Source organism: Nomascus leucogenys, chromosome 8 (genome assembly GCF_006542625.1).
Source record: "Nomascus leucogenys isolate Asia chromosome 8, Asia_NLE_v1, whole genome shotgun sequence".
Lineage (NCBI taxonomy): Eukaryota > Metazoa > Chordata > Mammalia > Primates > Hylobatidae > Nomascus > Nomascus leucogenys.
Genome location: NC_044388.1, coordinates 107,982,562 through 108,002,220, shown reverse-complemented (window position 1 = coordinate 108,002,220; position 19,659 = coordinate 107,982,562). Strand labels below are relative to the sequence as shown.

The following is a 19,659-nucleotide window of genomic DNA, read 5'->3' as shown; positions in this document are numbered from 1 at the left end:
CAGACTGGTCTTGAACTCCTGATGATGAACTCAAATGATCCACCTGTCTCGGCCTCCCAAAGTGCTGGGATTACAGACGTGAGCCACTGTGCCCAGCCACGTTATTTTCAATTTCTAACATCTCCTCCTACCAGCCTTCTCTACATTTCCTTCCCAAAGTCTCTCTTCAAATGCCACAGATGAAGGCCTGGAAGAGGCCATGGTTGTGACAAAAGTTCTAAGACCTCAGGCCAGATCTCAGTCCTGTTCCCGGTTGGTGCCCTGCACAGGTGAGACCCCCACACTCAGAGGGACTCCACAGCTGGGAGCAGCCTCCCAGAGTCGTTGAAGGCGCTTCTGTCTTTTACAGATCTCAGCCCTCTGACCATCTCCCTGCCTCTTAAATGGTGATTAACTTTTTCCAACAGGGAGAACTTACGTTGTAAGGACAGAATGTGGTGTCATTTTCATCTGTTTCTGTGCGTTCTGTTGCTGCCTCACAAGTGTGTCCCAAACAGATAGAACTGAGGGGACAGCTTTCATCCTTGCGAAGGGAAATGGGCCACTTCATGTAGCAAGACAAAGTCCTGTCCGTGACTCCGATGAGTGGTGTGTCCAAGAGATTTGTGCGCAAGCCCACTAGTGGGCTGGCGACAGGCTTCAGGGAAGGAGCAGCGGCAGACAGTCCCAGGGCATCCCTGAGGGCAGCCCTTCCCTCAGCTGACAGCTGGACTGTATTGACCAGGTCGCCAAGCAGAAGCATCGGCGGGGGGCTCTGGGAGCTGAGAGCCGCAGGGAGGGTCGTTAGGCTCAATCCGACAGCCGAAAACCCTTTTACCGTCACCTTCTCTCTTAATGGTCTTGTTTGAATATTCATAAGCGTCTAAACTAAACTCAGGACAGATTTGATCATTTGTTCTCCTCTTATGCCGCCCCAGTACCTTTCCTGCACAAGGCTCCCTCAGCCTCTGCTGAGTGTGAGCATGGCCCAGGAGTTCACATGGACCCAGTTTTATGGCTAAAATTGAACCAGGAAAGCTTGGGCCATCCTGTTGACTTTCTTAGGGCACGCTGCGTTGCCCTGGAAGTGGTCTGTGGCTTTCTGCCATTAGAGGAGTCACAGAGTAGTCATCTCTCATGTCTATAGCTTATTTCTTCCTGAAGGGTTGTGCAGGCTGCAGTGTACTCAGGTCAAAATCTGAAAACTGCTTTTGGGAAGACCGCCGACCTTCCCATTCCCCAGGTCTCCGTCCTCAGCCCATAGAGCTGTAAACTCCATGCATGGGCTGCCAGCGTGGCAGGACGGCCCCCACCCATCCACTCTCTAAGCCCAGGCTGACCTCCCACCATGTTCCCCACAGCGACCATCCCAGAGAGAGACCGCATAGCACAGTGGCTAAGAGTCATTCGCCATGTCATCAGGTCCCGGCTCCCCCACCTGTTTCCTGTGTGGATTCACTTGCCTCAGTTTCCTCATCTGTAAAACAGAGATGCTGCCGGGCACATGGGTCACGCCTGTAATCTCAGCACTCTGGGAGGCCGAGGCAGAGGATCACGATCCTAGGAGTTTGAGACCAGCCTGGGCAACATGGCAAAACCCTGTCTCCCCAAAAAAATAAAAATTAGCTGGATGTGGTGGCATGTGCCTGTGGTCCCAGCTACTCAGGAGGCTGAGGTGGGAGGATGGTTTGGGTGTGGGAGGTTAAGGCTGCAGTGAGCCATGAGAGTACCTGCCCCACAGACTTGGTGTGAAGTTGAATTCATAGGTATGAAGTGCAAGATGAATTTCTTGTCCACCACCTGGTCAACTTCTCTGAAGTGCCTGTCAATGGTGACACTCTCGTCTCCTGAGAAAGTTCTCCCTCCATCCCCTGTGGGCAGGCTTCCTCCTGCAGGCCTCTTCCTCAGTGACCACCCCTTCCATCTGTGCTCATATCTCCACAGTGGACACGGTGGCTCAGGGTATAGGCTGGAGTCAGACAGACCTGAATTTGCGCCCAGCTGTCATGTGTAAAGTCAACCCAAGACCCAGCTGCTATGACAGACCCACCCACTACCACCAAAGCATTGTCCGCCTTCCCATTTTTTCAGGCATGTTATCTGCTCTTCTGGTCACAAAGTGAGCCGCACAGCAGTGCCCTGTGGGCAGCCCTGATATGCTGATGTAGGCAGGATCCTGGGTCTAGGACCTGGATCAGTCCCTAGGGTTCTGGGAGGGCCAGTGGCGCAACCAGTGATCTCCAGAAGGCACCCGGGATTGAGATGTTGTGCCCCAATTTCCCGTTTCCCCCACTGAGCAGGGGTGGCTGGGGCACCCGGCGCTTTGGCGGCTGAGCTGCCTCTTGGCGGGGGTCTCTCTCCCAGCTCTGCAGTCTGCATTCTTCTCCAGTCATTGCCTCAAGTTTGATGGAGAAGTAGGTGGTATTGTCTGTGTTTTCCTGGGAGCCCAGATGTCTTTGGATGTTTCTCTGACTGCAGGGCTGTTCCTGCAGAAAATAATAACACACCAAGTGGGTGCACAACAATTCAGGTGTCTTTGGGCTTGGACTCTCCTGGCAGCCAGCGACAGAAACTGACGTTTTACCGTCTGGAAAGCACTGAACTTTTTTCTTTTCGTCTAAATGAAAAGCCTTAATTCCTTAATCCTGAGAAATGTCAAAGACCCAGTGCGTCTCCTCGCAGCCTCGCACAGGGCCTTCGGCAGACGTGGAAGGCAGTCAGGACCCTGGAAAGTTCCCTCACGTCTATCCTGGGGCTTCCCTGTTTGCTCAGGCCCCACCTTCCAGGCAGCGTCCACCTCTGCTTCTCCACCCCATCCCTTCCCTCTCACTCCGCTCCCCTTTCCCCAGTGGCTGAAAATCAATACATACACTCCTGTCCACTTTCTCTCCCATTCACTCAGGCTCCTGCTAGGTGAGCCGCACCCAGTGCTGAGCCACAGTCCTCTCAGAGGCCCTGAGCCAGGCCCAGGGAGGATGGAGATGTGGCAAGTGTGGCCTCAAGGAGAGCACAGCTTGCGGGACAGGGGCATCTGGTCATAGGTCTGGCAAGTGCCTGGCGGGGGTGTGCAGAGGATGCTGCTGAGAGTACAGGCAAGGCTGGGATGGGGAAGACCCTGAGCTGAGTCCTGAGGGGTGAGAAGGGCTTAGCCTGACAGGAACATTCCAGGCAGAGGGGCCACTTGAGCACAGACGTGCAGCCAGGAAAACGTATTGGGGCGGGAGGTGGATTCCTCCAGGAGCCGGCATTGCTGCCATGGAAGGCGGGGGCTGAAGGGGAATGCGGCTGAGACCCAGGTCCACAGGGCCTCCTTTGCTCCACCAGGGCTTTCAGAAGGATCCCGTAGGTGGCTGTGGAGTGGCCAATGGGGACACATCACCCCTAAAGGCTGTCTGCAGCCAGTCTGCACTCAAGGGTCCAGGGAGTTGGGGGCTTCCCTTTCAGGCGTCAGTGGCACCCTGGCTGGGACTTTAAAGAGGATAAGGTTGGAACCCCTAAACCAAACCACATCTCATATATAGAGGCCCTGGTGTGTGCCAGAGATCTTACTAAGTACATCCACAGGCTCGCCCCTCTCAGACACAGAGCTTGATCTCAAAAGTGTCAGCAGGGATTTCGGGCAAGATGGAGCAGCAATGTTTGCCTTCACCTCTCCAGTTCCAGCTCAGGCAGCCTTGCCTCTGGTCTCACCTCAGAGCAGCATGCCTGGCTCTGGTGGACAGTCATAAGCCCTTCAGAGCCCATGCACGTGGCTCCTTCATCAAGCAGAGGAGGAAATATTGATCCCATCCAAGTAATCCCAAGTCCCTGTGGGCTTCGATGTTTCCTCTCCAGGCTGCTAGGCCTGCTGAACCTGTGGCACACAAATCCAAGGTACAGATTAGAGACGAGAACTGCATAATAAAAAATAAATCCCCTGCTTCCGCTCTACTGTACTTTCATGCCCATTTGAGAAGCTCGTCTCTGCGCACTCCCCGTCGCCCCCTAACATCACTGTCAGGGCTGACTTCATAGCATTCCAGTTTTGAAATAATGATGGCTCCTCTTTTCATGGAATGAGTACTTCTGGGACTATTTTAAATATTCTTCATCAAACCAGCACACATCCTCAGAGCAACACTGCTGGCAGGGATTGCTGTCTCTTTAAACATTTAACACACTTGGTTCATGTCTTTGCCCACAGGACCCACGAAGAGTTTTCTCCTTCCAAGAGATTCCTACTGTCCCTCTCCTTCCTAGTGGGTCTGTCCTTGGCGAAACTCTTAGTAGAGACCCAAACTCCTGGGCTAATCTCCTTGTGTAACATTAAAATACATCCACCCAATGAAAGTCCATTCTGATTTCTGCATCATGGGAACTGCCTGGGCACCTGTGCCTAGCACACGTTTGGCTTTGCTGCCTGCTACTTGAGTGCTCCAAAGTCTGTTTTAGAACCCCTGGCAGGAACTGTAAGTTTCCATTTAAATCAAATCAAATACCCCAAGTTGAAAGTATTCAGAAAATTCGGAGGAAAAAAGATAGGAAAGAGGTGCAAGGTTGGCCCATGACCCCAGCACTTTGGGAGGCGGGAGGATCATTTGAGCCCAGGAGTTCAAGACCAGCTTGGACAACATGGCAAGACCTCGTCTTTACTAAAAAGTAAAAAATTAGCCAGGAGGCCGGGTGCGGTGGCTCACGCCTGTAATCCCAGCACTTTGGGAGGCCGAGGCGGGTGGATCACGAGGTCAGGAGATCGAGACCATCCTGGCTAACACGGTGAAACCCTGACTCTACTAAAAATACCAAAAATTAGCCGGGCATGGTGGCGGGCACCTGTAGTCCCAGCTACTCGGGAGGCTGAGGCAGAAGAATGACGTGAACCCGGGAGGCGGAGGTTGCAGTGAGCCGAAATCGCCCACTGCACTCCAGCCTGGGTGAAGAGCAAGACTCCATCTCAAAAAAAAAAAAAAAAATTTGCCAGGCATGGGGGTGGGTGTGTGTCTGTAGTCCCAGCTATTAGAGAGACTGAGGCAGGAGGATCACTTGAGCCCAGGAGTTCGAGGCTGCGGTGCGCTGTGATCAGACCACCACACTCCAGCCTGGGTGACAAGTACAAGGTCACCCCTGAAACAGAGGACAAGTGTCTTGCTGTGGATGGTGCTGTTGTTCCTCTGCCAGGCTGGCGACTGGCATTGTCATCTTCTTAACTTTACCCCCTTCAAGGAGCCCAACAGACCCTTGCTTTTTAAAGAGGAAACTGCTGAGAAACAATAGTGTATTAAGAGAGTTTTTCTCCCCAGTCCTTTCTGTGTCATCACGGTGTCCTTTATTCTTCCCTTACTGCTACAGAACAAACCTCTATCTGGTCAACATAAAACCTGGGCTCTGGGGGTTAAGCTTAAGTGAGAAATCATCTTGCTGGGCCTAAAGCTGTTATCTTTGCTCCCACAGCGGGAGAGGGCCCGAGTAGGAAGAAGCGTGTGGGTGCTGCATACCGAATGTGGGGTGTATGGTAGGTGAGCACCAAATCCGGGGCGTACAGCAGGACGCACACCTGAATCCAGGCCTCACAGTAGGATGCACACTGAATCCCGGGCACACAGTAGGATGCGCACTGAATCTGGGGTCCACAGTAGGGCCATCCCACTTTCCCCGCCCTGTCCCTTTTCTCACACTACACTTTTTCATTCCTTCCGTGTATGTGTGTGCACGCCCACCTGATGCAGCCGCCTTGTATTTGCCTGATTTCCCCTGCTTTGTCCACGGCGGGGAGACTCATTCAATCTGGAGGTCTTCTTGAGGGCCCACCGGTGTCTCTGTCAGACTGTTTGGAGGGTTGGGGCTGGCACAAAGCAGGGAGCCAGACAGGTTGAAGCTTCTGGCTGAGACATGGAAGGAACATTGTATAAGTGACAGGAACTGGGGTGTAAGTGAGGAGACTTGTTATCCAATCCCAGCTCCACCCTCAAAGTGCTGAGGTCCAGTCCCTTCTGGGGAGGAGAGGGCCTGGAAATGGCACTTTTCTTCATCCCCCCACAACCTCCGTCCACCCCAAGAGGCCTGGAGTGGGGGGCCCATGAGGCTTGGGGCATAGAGTCTGGGCACTCAAGCTGGGGTTCAGAAGGTTGGAACAAACTCCTGCTCTGCCACCTAGCAGCTCATTGGCTTGGGCAAGTCACTTAACCTCCCTGTGACTTAGCCCCCTGACTTAGAAGTGCCAAACATGAGAGTGCCTCTGTCATAAGGTTGTCGTGGGGATTCAGTGGGCTAAAACCGCGAGGGGACACATTTGGCGGGCACTTGCCATGCGTCGGACACTTGAGGTCTGTATGTCAGTGCACTGTCCCTGCATTGGCCCATTTAATCCTCCCCCAAGGTCACACAGCTCACAAGGGACAGATCCAGAGGCTGGCCTCCTGTTGGAGGAGCCACACACCCTGGGCCGTGCAGTGTAGACCAGATCTTGCACAGGGTTAGTGCTCAGTAAATGGCGATGTGGGTTGTTGCTGTTATTACAGGCAGTGCCACTCTGGGTTTAGCTAAAATAACTCGTGATCTCCGAAGCAACCTACAGCTCTGATTGTAGGAGGGGGGCTGTCAGGAGCTCCGTGCACACAATATGGCAGAGGAGCTTTGGGAGACTGTTTTGACTGGCATCTCCTTTTCCAGCACGTTGACTGGCAGCTGTTTCAAGGTCTCTTGAAAGAGTCCCTACTCCCTCCCTGAGCTCCATTCTCTCCTGGGTTCGGATATGCTGAGAGAGGGTAGGGAAAACTGAAAGGAACATTGATCAAGTGGACTGGATCTATTGGCAGGCAATGGAGATGTCACCGTTCTCAAAGTAAATCACTGCAGGTCACCATCGAGACGGGGGACACACCCCAAACGAGGCATCTGAGGCTTCTCTGCCTTGGAGTGAACCAGGCACCTCCCAGTGAAGCCCCTGCCTGCATCGCCCTCTGCCCCTCTTTGTGAGGCCTGTCTCCCCATCCCCACATTCCTCTTGCTTCAGGGACCCCTGTCTCACTGGCTTATTGCTACCCTCCTGCCTTCTCCTCCCTCCCTTTCCTTGGGCTCGCATCCCTTTGATCTTTTTACAAACCTTTTTTCAAACCGGCACTCACTGTGGGTGAATCGCCTCCCTCTCCTTGGGACCATTAGTGCCCTTCCTGGCCTCCGCCAAGAGGGAGGGCGGCTTTTATCTCCCGGCGGAATCTCATTAGCTTTGCCGCACAATGGGACCGAACCCCGGCTGCCACAGAGTGGATTTAAATTAGTTAATAGCAGATTATTTTTTGCCCCAGGTCTGTTTTTTCCACATCTTGGATGCTGAGCAAAAAAACAACTTTGTTGTTGAAAAATGTAAAACAAAAAAATATTGAAGGTGGAATGCTTTGACAAGAAGGAAGATCACTGTAGGTGAACTTCTCCTGTGTTGCACAGCCATCCACAGGAATTCGAAAACCAGCAGTGGAGGACTTGGGGCGGACAGGAGGGAAAACATAGCAAGTTAATCAGCTTTGTTTCCTTTATTAAAATATTTCCGTAATTGGTGGTGGGAAATTGAAGAAATCAAGTGATTGCATCAGCGCTGGAAAAAGCTGCCAGCACTTGGCAGTGGAAGAGAATATATGCTTTATACTGGACTTTTTGAAAAAGAGGCTAAGTTTGGCCAGATTGCCGACCAGCAATGGAAAAACTAATTAGGTGCCTTGCCTGTGAGCCAGACGCCCAGCAGGGCTGTGGCGCATGGCTCCCGCCGCCTCTGAAGAGGACACTCTCTACTGAATTCAGTTCGTGCTACCCTTGAGCAGCCTGTGCTACAGCAGGCACGTTTGTGAATCTCCCAACCTGTGCCTGGCGTCGGAACTCTAGCTTCCCAAAGACTTACCTGCCCTGAGAGATGGTGGGCAGCTGCTGGCCACAGCCCTGGGCCTGCGCCTTTATCTGCAAACTGGGAGAGCGGGGATGGGAGTCAGTGGGTAGGAGGTGGGCAGAGGCCTGGGCCTCCCAGTGTTTGGGCTCCCACACTGCTGCCCTCACCCACTATGTGCATCTTCCCAACTTCCGGACATCCTCACTCCTCCTCTATCCAATTTAAATAAGAAAAGTGGGCCAGGCGCAGTGGCTCATGCCTGTAATCCCAGCACTTTGTCAGGCTGAGGCAGAAGAATCACTTGAGCCAGGAGTTGGAAACCAGCCTAGGCAATATAGTGAGACCCTGATTCTACAAAAATAAAAAATTGGCTGTGCGGGGTGGCGTGAGCCTATAGTCCCAGCGACTCAGGAGGCTGAGGTGGGAGGATTGCTTGAGCCCAGGAGGTCAAGGCTGCACTGAGCTACGATCGGGCCACTGCCCTCCAGCCTAGGTGACAGAGCAATACCCTGTCTCAAAAGAAAAAAAAAAAAAGAAAAGCACCTATCTCCAAGTTACTGTGGGAATTAAATGAGAGGGGCACATAGGACTTGGCACATAATAAGCTCTTATTAATAATAGCTACTGTAAGTTAATAAAATATCCGATGGATCTTTTAAAAAAAAGCACTTTTCAGAAATAAGGAAAAACCCCCACTCTACAAGCACCCGTTGTGAAAACCTTCCACCCTGGCACCCCACAGTGCCCATTGTGAAACTGGTACCATTCATTTTGATTCATGAGAAGACAGACTGTCCTGATTTGTATTTCTTTGTTTCATGGCCCAGAATCAAATGCCCAGCCCTCTGGGGGCCATTCTCCTATAGTGCCTGGGATATGCCCCAGCACTTTGAGGCACTATTTGAGGATTGCCACTCAAAGCCCAGTCCCTAACCAGCAGTGTGGGCACCCCTGGGAATCAGCTGGCAGTGCCAGTGCTCCACCCCTCCCCGAGATCCTAGATGAGAATCTGACAAAAGACCCCCAGTGATTGTGTGTTCACCAGCCTCACATTCTCATGCATTTTAGCATCCCTAGGAATAGCCTGGAGGGGCTGACTTAGTAGTGTCTGGGCCCCACCCTGGAGATTCCAATGCTGTGGCTAGAGAGGGGCCCAAGAAGGCAGATTTCTAACCAACTCCTAGAAGGTGCCAGCGCCGCTGGTCCCCAAACATTTCAAGCAGCACCATTCTTAAGGGGAAGGTTCCTTGGCCGCAGCTCGAACTTGTTGTGCCACCACTGTAGCGGGATTGGGAGACGTGGCCAACACGGTGGCCCATTTTCTAGATGTGCAGTGAATATCTAAGGAGGCAGATTGGTCTGGAGAGAGGAGGAGGAGGATGCTGAGTGACAAACCTCCTGTAGTTCTGCACGACTCAAGCTCATTTCTTCCTCACATTACGTATCCATCCTGAGTTTTGACGGGGCTGTGTCACTCAAGGACGAGTGACCATTGGTAACTTCTACCACAGAGGGCAAGTCCAAGATGCCCCAGCACCTTAGAGCTAGACCAGAGCCCAGGTCCTCAGCTCCTGTCTCGCAGTCCCCACTCCTTCCAGGCCCCTGGCTCCACCCACCTCCTCTGAGCCACTCTCCCCACAGAGAGTCAGAATGGGGGTCCTTCTCACCGTCTGCACACATGTCCTGAGGACCTCTGCATCAGGCACTAGACAGACATGGGCTCAAGGTAGGGAAATTAACACGAAACAAACATGGCAAAAAATACCAAATTCAGATATGAGGATTGAGATGGGAGAAGAGAGCCAGGCAAGGAGACAAGCCCCATCGGGGGAGCCTGGGGGGCTTCCCTCAACACGCGAAGGAGGGGAGGGAAAGGAGAGAGGCCCATGCCGAGGGGAGGACTCAGGGAGGACAGAGATGGGCATTTGAGGAGCTGAGGGACCTGAGGAAAGGAGGCAGACACTGGGTGCTGCAGGGTTTCACATGGACGTTCACAGTTCGCATTTCATCCTGAGTGCAGGGAAAGCCGTGAGAGCATTTTAGGGGAGTGACATACTTGGATTTCTAGTTGAACGACAGCAATCACTCATGTTTTCTGACCAGCACACACTTCTGCCCACTACTTCATCCTCACCGTCATACCCTGTGGTAGGCAACTCTTTGTCATTATCCCCATTTTCCAGATGGGAAAACTGTAGCTAATAAAGATGAAGTGCCTCACCCAAGGCGTCGCTGCTGGAAGGGATGGGGCCTACGGTCTTTCCCTCTTTGCTGCAGAATGTTCCCTCTGAGCCATGTTGAGGCAGGCAAGGTGGGAAGAAGTAGAAGGATTTGAGATAGATAACTTGGAACCACGAGGCTGCTTGGGTATGAGGCAGGGGGAAGAGAGGCGACAGGGCAGGGCCCAGGTTTCTGGCTCGGGCCTCTGGGTCAAAGGCCATTCAGCAAAAACGCTGGAGGAGGTGCAGGTCTGGAAGACCACTTGAGATGTTCCTGTAATTTGCACGATGCCTTGCCTGGAGAGAGCACCTTGCAGCTATCAAAACTGAGTTGTCTTGGAATGCTTGGAGAACTCAAGTTCAGCCAGAGGAGGTCAAGTCCAGAGGTCAGCTGAGGAAGGGAGAAGGAGATGGGCACAGATCTGTCAGGCCAGGGAAGATGAGCTCAAATAAAGATCAGGAAGCCATGCGAGGTACCCATTGAACAGCAGGCTGGGGAGGGTTTGGGGAACCCTGGGAGTGCAGGGTCTTGTTGGTTTGGTTAGAGGCTCTAAACTCCAAAGGCCACAGGGCCCCTGATGAGTGGAGCAGGCTGGATCTAAGACCCTAGGGTGCTGAGGCAAACTGCACGTGTCGCCGCTCCTCAGCTGCTGCAGCTGGTGGCCACGTGGCAGTGCCAGGGTCACACTCACAGAGATGAGGAGAAGCTGGGACCCCTTTGATCTTCACAGTAGCCTATGAGACGGTTCCCAGATCCTCTGATGCTTCAAGAGGAGCTGGGCACCACAGTTAAGTGAAGTTTCCCAAATTTTAAGTGTTGGTCATTTGTGTTTAAAAATGTGAAAACAAAAGAAATAAAAGTGCAGCCAGACAAAGCCTCTCTGCCTGCACATGGCTGCTGAAAGGCTGAAATGGATGGAGGTGGTCTCACCCCAGGGGCTTCCCAGGGACGGACGTTCCTATCACGGGGAAGGTGTCACACACGGAGCTACGGAACAGTAGGGCGGGAGTAAACAAAGCCAGCCCAGCTGCCTTGGCTATTCCAACAGGGGCTACACTGGAGACATTTTAAAAATAAACGGGGTGAGGAGAAAGAATCCTCCAAAAACTTTGGTTCTTCTGTAATGGCAAGTATAATTGCAAAAAACATCTTGTCAGCCTATAAAATGACACTTTCACAGGTTTTCTTAGCAAGGGAGCTAGACGGGCAAGAACCAAGCGTTCAAGTTCAGGGACCGTTCGAGCCCAGTTTGCTTGGCTGTGTTTCGTAGCCATTAATTTCCCCCCACCAATTACCACCAGTCATTTTGCAAAGTTATCATTACTACTGTTTAAAAGAAAAAAAAAAGCATTGCTCATTTTAGAAAGCTGTCTGTCAAAAATGCTTAAAATAAAAGCAGTCTTGGCACTCAAAGGAATAAGTACCATGTATCTTGAAAGCCACTTGGGTAAGAATTTCTCAACAGTGTTGGCTACAAGAACTGTTGATATATTTGCAAGAAAGTGCAGGTGTTTATGGTACATGGCCTTTGGTGGGTAGGCGTTTTTAAGTTTACTTCTTTATTCAACAAATATGTATTGGGCACCTGCTGTATGCAGGGTAATATTCTAGGCCTTGAGGATGCAGTATGGGGCAGGCCGTGAAAGTCCAGTGGGAAATAGGGCAAGTCCAGGGCCCAGGCAGAGCAGAAGAGACTGGGCAGGCGGGGCTGGTGGCATTGCCAGAGAGTGAGTGCTTCCCACGCCTGGCCTCACTCTGTCCTCTCACGAGCCTTACTCAGTATGTAGTACAATCTCCATTTTATAGAAGGGGAAACTGAGGCTTAGAGAGGCCCCATAAGAGGCCAGGGGGCCAGGCCCCAGCTTGCCTGGCTGCAGAGCCGGTGTCCTCACGCTTTGTGGGGCAGCCTCTCCAGCTGCAGGTGTGGACACACATCACCGTGCGGGGCGCGGACCCTGGTCTCCACCTGCCCAGCTTGCTCTATGCCTGCGTGGGTTCAGCCGCATACACAGTGTTCATTGGGGGCTAGAAAATGGGCACGTCTACACAAGTTAGACCTGTGTTCACTCTTCTTCTCAAAGCTAAGGATTTTCTCTGGAGTTTTTTGGGTTTTTTGTTTTAGGTGTGGCTTTTTCATTTTGTTTTGTTTGAGACAGGGTCTCTGTCGCCCAGGCTAGAGTGCAATGGCACCGTCACAGCTCACTGTAGCCTCAACTTCCCAGGCTCGGATGATCCTCCCACCTCAGCCTCCTGAGCAGCTGGGACTATAGGTGTGTGGCATCACAGCCAGCTAATTTTTTGTATTTTCTATAGAGGCGGGGTCTTGCTCTATTGCCCAGGCTGGTCTTGAACTCCTGGGCTCCAGTGATCCCCCGACTCAGCGTCCCAAAGGTCTGGGATTACAGGCATGAGGCACCGCACCTGCCTGTTTTGTTTTTAATGATGACATGTGCGATGTCAAGAATCCCTAATGAGGACAATCATGTAAACCATTACTTTGAACATAACTATCAAATTAGGTATAATCTACTCATTTGCTGATTGATGGCGGGCATTAACAAGTCGCAGTGTTATCCAGTTTCAGAACCACCAGGGTTCTCAGGCCAGCCCCTTTGCTTCTCAGAAGGGGCATGGAGACGCAGAGAGGATAAGGAGCTGGATCAAGGTCAGGGGGTGGTGCTGGAGCTTAAACCCTGTGCTCTGTCCATCTGGTCACCTGATGCCTTCACTGGACTTCAAGCAGCCTTGCCCTTGGCCTTGCTGATAAACTTCTCCTGAGGACTCAGGAGACAATAGGCACCAGACCCCTAAGGTGCTGACCACAGGCCACAGCCTTCAGAGAGCTGGTGAGGGGACCACACCAGGCGCGCCAAGCTCCTGCGAAGGGCCATCCTAGCAACGGTGAGGCCCAGCAGAACAGCCTCAGAAACTGCCAGGCTCCCCATCATAAATCCTGTGTGGCTACAAATGGTGACAGAATGAGAATTCAAGGAAACGGAAGAAGACCAATTGCCCTGTTGGGAAAACCGTTGCAGGAGGAAGAGGAAGTGTGCGTACCGGGCGGAAGTGCTCCTCGGCATATGTGCTGTGTGTGCAGCGCCTCGCTGAGCAGGGAGGCTTGGGATCCCCTCCGGGATCTGCCCCCACTGGCCTCTGGCTGCTCCCTCTGCCAGTGCTCCAGCCTGACCAGGCTTTCAGTTGCTGGAATCGTCCACACGCCCCATGCCTCCAGGCCTGCATCCTTTCTGCCGACAGCATGCCTCTTCTGCCCCTCTGGGTCCCCAACTCTGCTAACTAATTTTTCTACGGAGATTTTATTTTAGATGCCCTTTCCTCCACGAGATACTCAGATCTGTTTTCACACAGAAGGCGTGCATTTGTCCTGCTTGTTTTCTCTATGCCGGCTTGGAGTGGCCGCTAACTCGTCTTTGTCCTTCACTCTCAGGTGACAGACCATGCCACCACTGCCCTGCTCCACTATCAGCTGCCCCAGATGCCGGATGTCGTGGTCCGATCCTTCATGGTAAGTGGCTTCAAGAGTCAGGTCTCCTGTTTAAACCTTGGCTCCCTTCAAGTGAGAACAGGGAGCTTGAAGGGCAGCCATTGCATCTTCAGACTTTGAGGGCCTCCCAGTGGGAGATGGGGCTGTCAGTTTAAAACTGCTACTTTCTTTAAACTGGGAAGGGATCTGGGAGAAACCACTTCCAGCTTCATTCACTGGTGCTTTCTCTACTTGCTGAAAAAGCGGTGCTTTCAGAAATGATCTTCCAAAATAGTTCCCAGCATTGACTTGGTCCACAGATACTTCATTGAGCTCCTAATCTGGGCCAGGCCCTGTGGTTGGCACAGAGCATGTAGCAGTGAATTAACAAATCGTGCAGTTCCCCAAGACTTTTCCTCCTTCGATTTTCAGTTGGAGCTCGAGATGGGAGCAGCCCCAAAGCAGCCATTCCCATGGGCTGCTGCAGCCAGCTCCTGCCAGTGCCTGTTCAGTATCTTGCGAGCTGGTTCTTCAACCACTACTAGTTTGAAGTCAAACTTGGTGGGAGTGTTGACACCACGGAAATCAGCAAACACTGCAAGTCAGGACTTTCCCCGACCCCCAGGGCCAGTTTATCAGCATTTATCACACGGCCACCAGTTGGCCTAAGCAGGGCTAACACCATGTCCCCGCGTCCTTGACAGACGTAGCCACCAGTTGTTCCACCGTCATGCTCTCACGCCAGCATGCTCACACGGCCGCATGCTCTCATGCCAACAGACCCCATCATCCACCGCTGCTGGGACTCCCTGTTTTCTTCATGCTAGAAGGTCTGCCGGTTAGAGAACGGACTCCAAAGACTTACCTGTTAGCAAGGCCAAATCAGTGTGCATCCTGTCACATGGCATCAACAGTGCCACTGCCCAGAGAGCCTGGAGTTCATTCCTCGCAAGACACATCCCTGGTGCGGTGATTGGCTTCATGATGCTGGCAGATTGGGCACAACACAGCCAGGTGCTCAGAGCTCCCACGGAGTGGTCCTTCTGTGTGTCCAGGGAACAATTCCCCTGACCATCTTCAGCAAGAGCTCCAATTTCAGATAGATACAAAGACTTGCTTTTGAGCCTAACATGTTGTAACGCCCCCTTTCCCTTTGGTAACTGACTTTGTCATTTAGGGAAGATTTGAATCCCAGTGACTCCACTCAGGAGGCTGAAGCAGGAGGATCGCTTGAGCCCAGGAGTTTGAGGTTACAGCGAACTATGATCGATTGCACCACTGCACTCCAGCCTGGGTGTCAGAGCGAGATCTGGTCCTTATTAAAAAAAAAAAAAAAAAAAAAAGAACCCTTTACATCTGTCACAGCACTCAGCACTGTGCTCAGCCCACACCAGCTAATTAATACGAATCTGTCGATTGATTTATTTGAGGCACAGACATGAGTACTATTTGTGGCAGAGACAGAACTTCTACTTAGGGAAGAATAAGTAGTTTAACTGAAGGACCTCTTGACCTCGTGTTTATTGCCAAAACCCCCAAACACCTGGCCTTCGGAAAGGGGGACAGTACTGATGGGCCGTGCCCTGTCACCATGAAGGCAGCTATGGCGAAGATGGAAGAATTTGTATCAATAAGCTCGGCCGACCTCTCAAATAAGTTTTCTCTTATCGACATAATTCAGGAGGACATTAAATGACAAGATTCATGTGCCCCTTTCGCAGCGAGAACTTGCTTGCCTGCCGTTTTGGGTTTGGGTATTTTTCTCTTTGGTAGTGAATCTCCTTGGGTTTGAGAATTGAGTTATGGGAGGCTCATCCTTATGTATGATGCCCAAGAAAGCTCTGCGCTCTGAACCACTCGAGTGTGGATTTGCTGCTTATGATGTTATTTGGTGGCACCAGAGCTGTCCCCACCCATCCCCCCAGTGTGTCAGGCCACACTGTGACAGTGAGTGACGACCTCTGAAATCAGATTAGCTGGAAGGCATGTTGACCTCCGCGGAGAACTCTGAAATTGTCCTCGGTTCCGAGGCTTCCTTAGCATACATGCACAGCCACCTCTTAGTAGTGGGCAAGGAGAAGAGGATGGATACTGACATTCAGAAGACACGGGACCCAGAAAGTGAAAGTGGGGTGCTGGCCCCCAGACCGCCAGGCTGCTCGGTGGTTCACGGGGACTCCAGGGAGGCCTTCCTGCTTTTGAGAGTAGGGGTTTCTATTTTCAAAACTCCCTTGGATGGGAGGGGCACGTGAGCATCACACGTGAACATCAGCAGTCAGGTGACCTTGTGGGTTCCGCCTGCTGCTCCCTGTGAAATCACGGGGCATCTTCTGAGGCCAAAGCCAGCTTAAGTTGTCTGGGCCATTAGGCTCGATAGGAAGGAGGACTTTGGGACCACCCGTATCCCATTCTTTCACTTCTCTCCTCGTTTCTCTTTTTAGACCTGGTTAAGAAGTTACATAAAGCTGTTCCAGGCCCCGTGCCAGCGCTGCGGGAAGTTTCTGCAGGACGGCCTTCCCCCGACGTGGAGGGATTTCCGAACCCTCGAAGCCTTCCATGACACCTGCCGGCAGTAGCCCCTACGCTGGCCCTAGCCTCAGACCCCCCTCCAGCACTTTCCCAGACATGCAGGCAGCCCACAGAAGGCTCAGCTGGTTCCTCACCGCCCAGATGTGTACAGCTGCTCCTCCCTTTCATAACACAGTGCCGTGTGTGCTGAGGCCACTCTTGAAGAGCAGACCCCCTCTGTGGCTGATGGGACTAATTATTCCCACTGGTCAGTGGACTGAAGGCAAAGAAGACTTTTCTAGAACCTGGTAGAAGGAAGCTGTGCAGCATGCTCCTCATCCGTGTGTGCCAGCAGTGCTGGTGTCTGTCGTCTCCGCGAGCTGTTACTGGAATGAGCCCTTGTGTTCGTGGGTATCGTCATGCGGGGTTCTTGCGTTTTGTGGGGCTTGGGGTTTGGTAACTTATTTTTATAAGCAATAAACCTTTTGTACCCCAGACAAGGCTTTGTCTCCTGTTTCTTACAGCACCTTGTAAGAACTACACATTCAGTTCATGAACACGTAATGGACCTGGGCCTTTTGAATAAACAGAAACCAGCGTGTCCCACGTTCACAGGGTGGTTCTTTTTCAGCACATACTGCCCTGCGTCCTGCTTGCGGGCGAGAGGGCAGTGCTGGCAGATGCTCTATTTCAGAGACGCTGTGATGGCTTGAAAAATGGATGATTCTTCTTGAGAAAAAGAACATACAGAAGTTTCTTTTTACTAAACCAGTCACACACACACCCCAGAGGGAAAGGAACCTGCCCGGGTTAGCCGGCCAGACGCGCGTGAGCAGGACTCGCAGGGGTGTCGGCTTGTGGGCCCCAGGTTTTGTCCTAAATATTACCGTGACTCGATCCCAGCCCCATCTCCCGACTTTGTTCAGTGCCTCAGCACCAACTTTTAAAGCCATAGCCTGTTTCTGTCAAGACCGTTGACCTGGTGAAGGGCTTGAGGAGGGTGGTAGCATCGCCCAGAGCCCGCCTGGCCAGGCCCATGCTAGAACAGTGTTCTCTTTGCCATGAACAAAGTGTCAAGAGAGATGACGCCTTCTGAGATGTCCAAAAGAACCAGTGGGTCCTCCCTGGCTTCTGGTACCATCCAGCCTTCCCCCCAACCCCTGGCCGAAAAGAGCCAGAGAATGGAGAGGGTTTCGTGCTGAGGGCTCTAGGACAGTGCCTGCCCACGTGGCGTCCCACCTGCAGCACTGCCACCATGGACGCTTACTAGAAATACACATCCCCAGGCGGGATGTGGTGGCTCATACCTGTAATCCCAGCACTTGGGAGGCCAAGACAGGTGGATTACTTGAGCCCAGGAGTGTGAGACCAGCCTGGGCAACATGGCAAAACCCCATCTCTACAAAAAATACCAAAAAAATTAGCCAGGCATGGTGTTGTGCGACTGTAGTCCCAGCTACTCGGGAGGCTGAGGTGGGAGGATCGCTTGAGCTTGGGAGGTCGAGGCTACACCTCTGCACTCCAGCCTGGGAGACAGAGCAAGACCCTACCTCAAAAAAAGAATTACACATGCTCTGGGGTGGGGTCCAGCAACCTGATCTTTAGCAGCCCCCAGGTGACTGTCACGTGCCCTGGCACCTAAGGCCTCTGCCCAGGAGGAATGGTCGTGCTTTGATGGCCCACTCGGGGAAGTAGGAGGGGCACACGGGGTAGGGCAGGACTTTTCCAGACCAGGGGTGGCTGTAGATTAAATGCCACACCTACTTTGTCAAATTCAAGATGCCAGTGCTCCTAAGACACATCATTACAAACCACTAATAAAGAAAAACATGCTGCCAATTAAACCCCAGTCTTAATGATAATCCTGTGTGACATGTGAATCCGTCACGCCAGCCTTTCATTGCTTTGACATTTCTTTCATCTATTCCAAGGGAGTAGTCATTTCTCCTGCCTTAAGTCTTATTGTTTAGCCTGTGATAGGCGATCCCTTTACACCATTCCCAGTAAGAGACCAGCACACAGCTTCATTGACTTGCTGTATCCTTCTTTCTTTGGTCTTGTAAGATACTTGTTTCTTTGTTGCATTGCAAGAAAAGATGGAATTGAGGATATCAGATACATAATAACACTTGGTGTCAGTGCCGTACATCTTTCCAGAGACATTTAAAAGGCAAGTAAACTGACCCTGTGCAGTATGAATGTTGTGCATAGCTCATGCGAAGTGACGACAGTATGACCAGCTATGACCAAGTTGGAGCATGTGCAGATAGTGACACGCATGTCGTGACTGCCAGCTGGCAGACGGCACATGCCAGAGACGTTCAAATGTGGAACAGCATCTATCTGAGGATTGATGGATTTGTGGTCCTGGTACATCTCATTGTGCGAAAGCGTTCTGGGTTTTAACTGTTTGAATCCTCCCAATTTGCAGGAAGTCTGAGAACATCCCCATTGGCACTAAAGGTTGCTCCAATTCCCGCCAGTCTCTGTTTTCAAAAAGAGAGAGGAGCCTTGAGTTCACAGCCTCAGGCAGGCGCTGTTTCTACTTGGAACTAAATGCGCTGGTTTTGTCTTCTCTGTGTCGTCCTCAGAGAAACCTTCTGTTTATCGCAAATGACGACGGTTTCCCATTTACAGGGGTGATATAAAGTGTCCATTTAAAATATATTTAGGTGAAAAAGTGTGACTATTAAAGAAAAACATTAAATAAATAATAGCACAGGAAAGCGTGGCTATGACAGAAAGTGTGAAGGATGTGGGCAGGTGGCGGGGGGCAGATGCACTGCCCAGGCCTGCATCCCCGCCTTCTGCTAGTGGTGGCAGGAGCCTAGAGAAGTGGCTTCATCTGAGAACCCCATGCCCTCATACGTGAGGCGCAAGGCTGGTGATTCAGTGATGGTGGAGGGGCTGGGGGCTTGGAGATGGAACAGATCAGCCGTGCGTTGGTCATAGGGAGGCTGTGCAGTGGGGACACGCGTGCTGCCTGCTGTTCTGTTTTCCTGCTTTTTAACAGTCCCTAATTAAAGAGGGAGGTTGAGGGTGGGTGCAGTGGCTCACTCACGCCTGTAATCCCAACACTTTGGAAGGCCAAGGCGGGTGGATCACTTAAGGTCAGGAGTTCGAGGCCAGACTCACCAACATGGTGAAACCCTGTCTGTACTAAAAAAAAAAAAAAAAGCCGGGCATGGTGGCACATGCCTGTAGTCCCAGCTATTCAGGAGGCTGAGGCAGAATTACGTGAACCCAGGAGGCAGAGGTTGCACTGAGCCAAGATTGCACCACCGCACTCCAGCCTGGGTGACAGAGTGAGTGAGATCTCGTCCCCTATCCCCCCAAAAAAGGGAAGGTTGGAGGAAAACGAGCCTGAGCAGCTAGCCTTTAAGGTCTTCCCATCTCTGACATTCTCGACCTTCAGTCAAGGCTGAGCAGGAGTATATTTGAGATCCAGAAAGGGGAGATGGGCTGAAAGGGTGATGGGTTCATTTGCCAAACCCTCAAAGGCTGGGTACTCCAGGAGATGAATGTGACGGAAGCTGGCTTTGTGTGTCTCCCACTGAAACAGTATGCACTGACCTGAAGTTGACACAAATAGAGACCAAGGTGAGTTGGGGTCAGT

The 19,659-nt window shown here is 52.0% G+C and overlaps 1 protein-coding gene across 1 annotated transcript in view; it reads left to right on the top strand.

Moving 5' to 3' along the window:
• MED27 (mediator complex subunit 27) overlaps nt 1-16,536 on the top strand; it is a 227,964-nt gene extending 211,428 nt beyond the window's left edge. The window contains exons 7-8 of the mRNA XM_003276779.1: nt 13,500-13,577; nt 15,977-16,536. Of these exons, the coding sequence (XP_003276827.1) occupies nt 13,500-13,577; nt 15,977-16,111 (213 nt within the window). The 3' untranslated portion in view covers nt 16,112-16,536. The remainder of the gene's footprint in view (nt 1-13,499; nt 13,578-15,976) is intronic.
• The last annotated feature ends 3,123 nt before the right edge of the window (nt 16,537-19,659 follow it).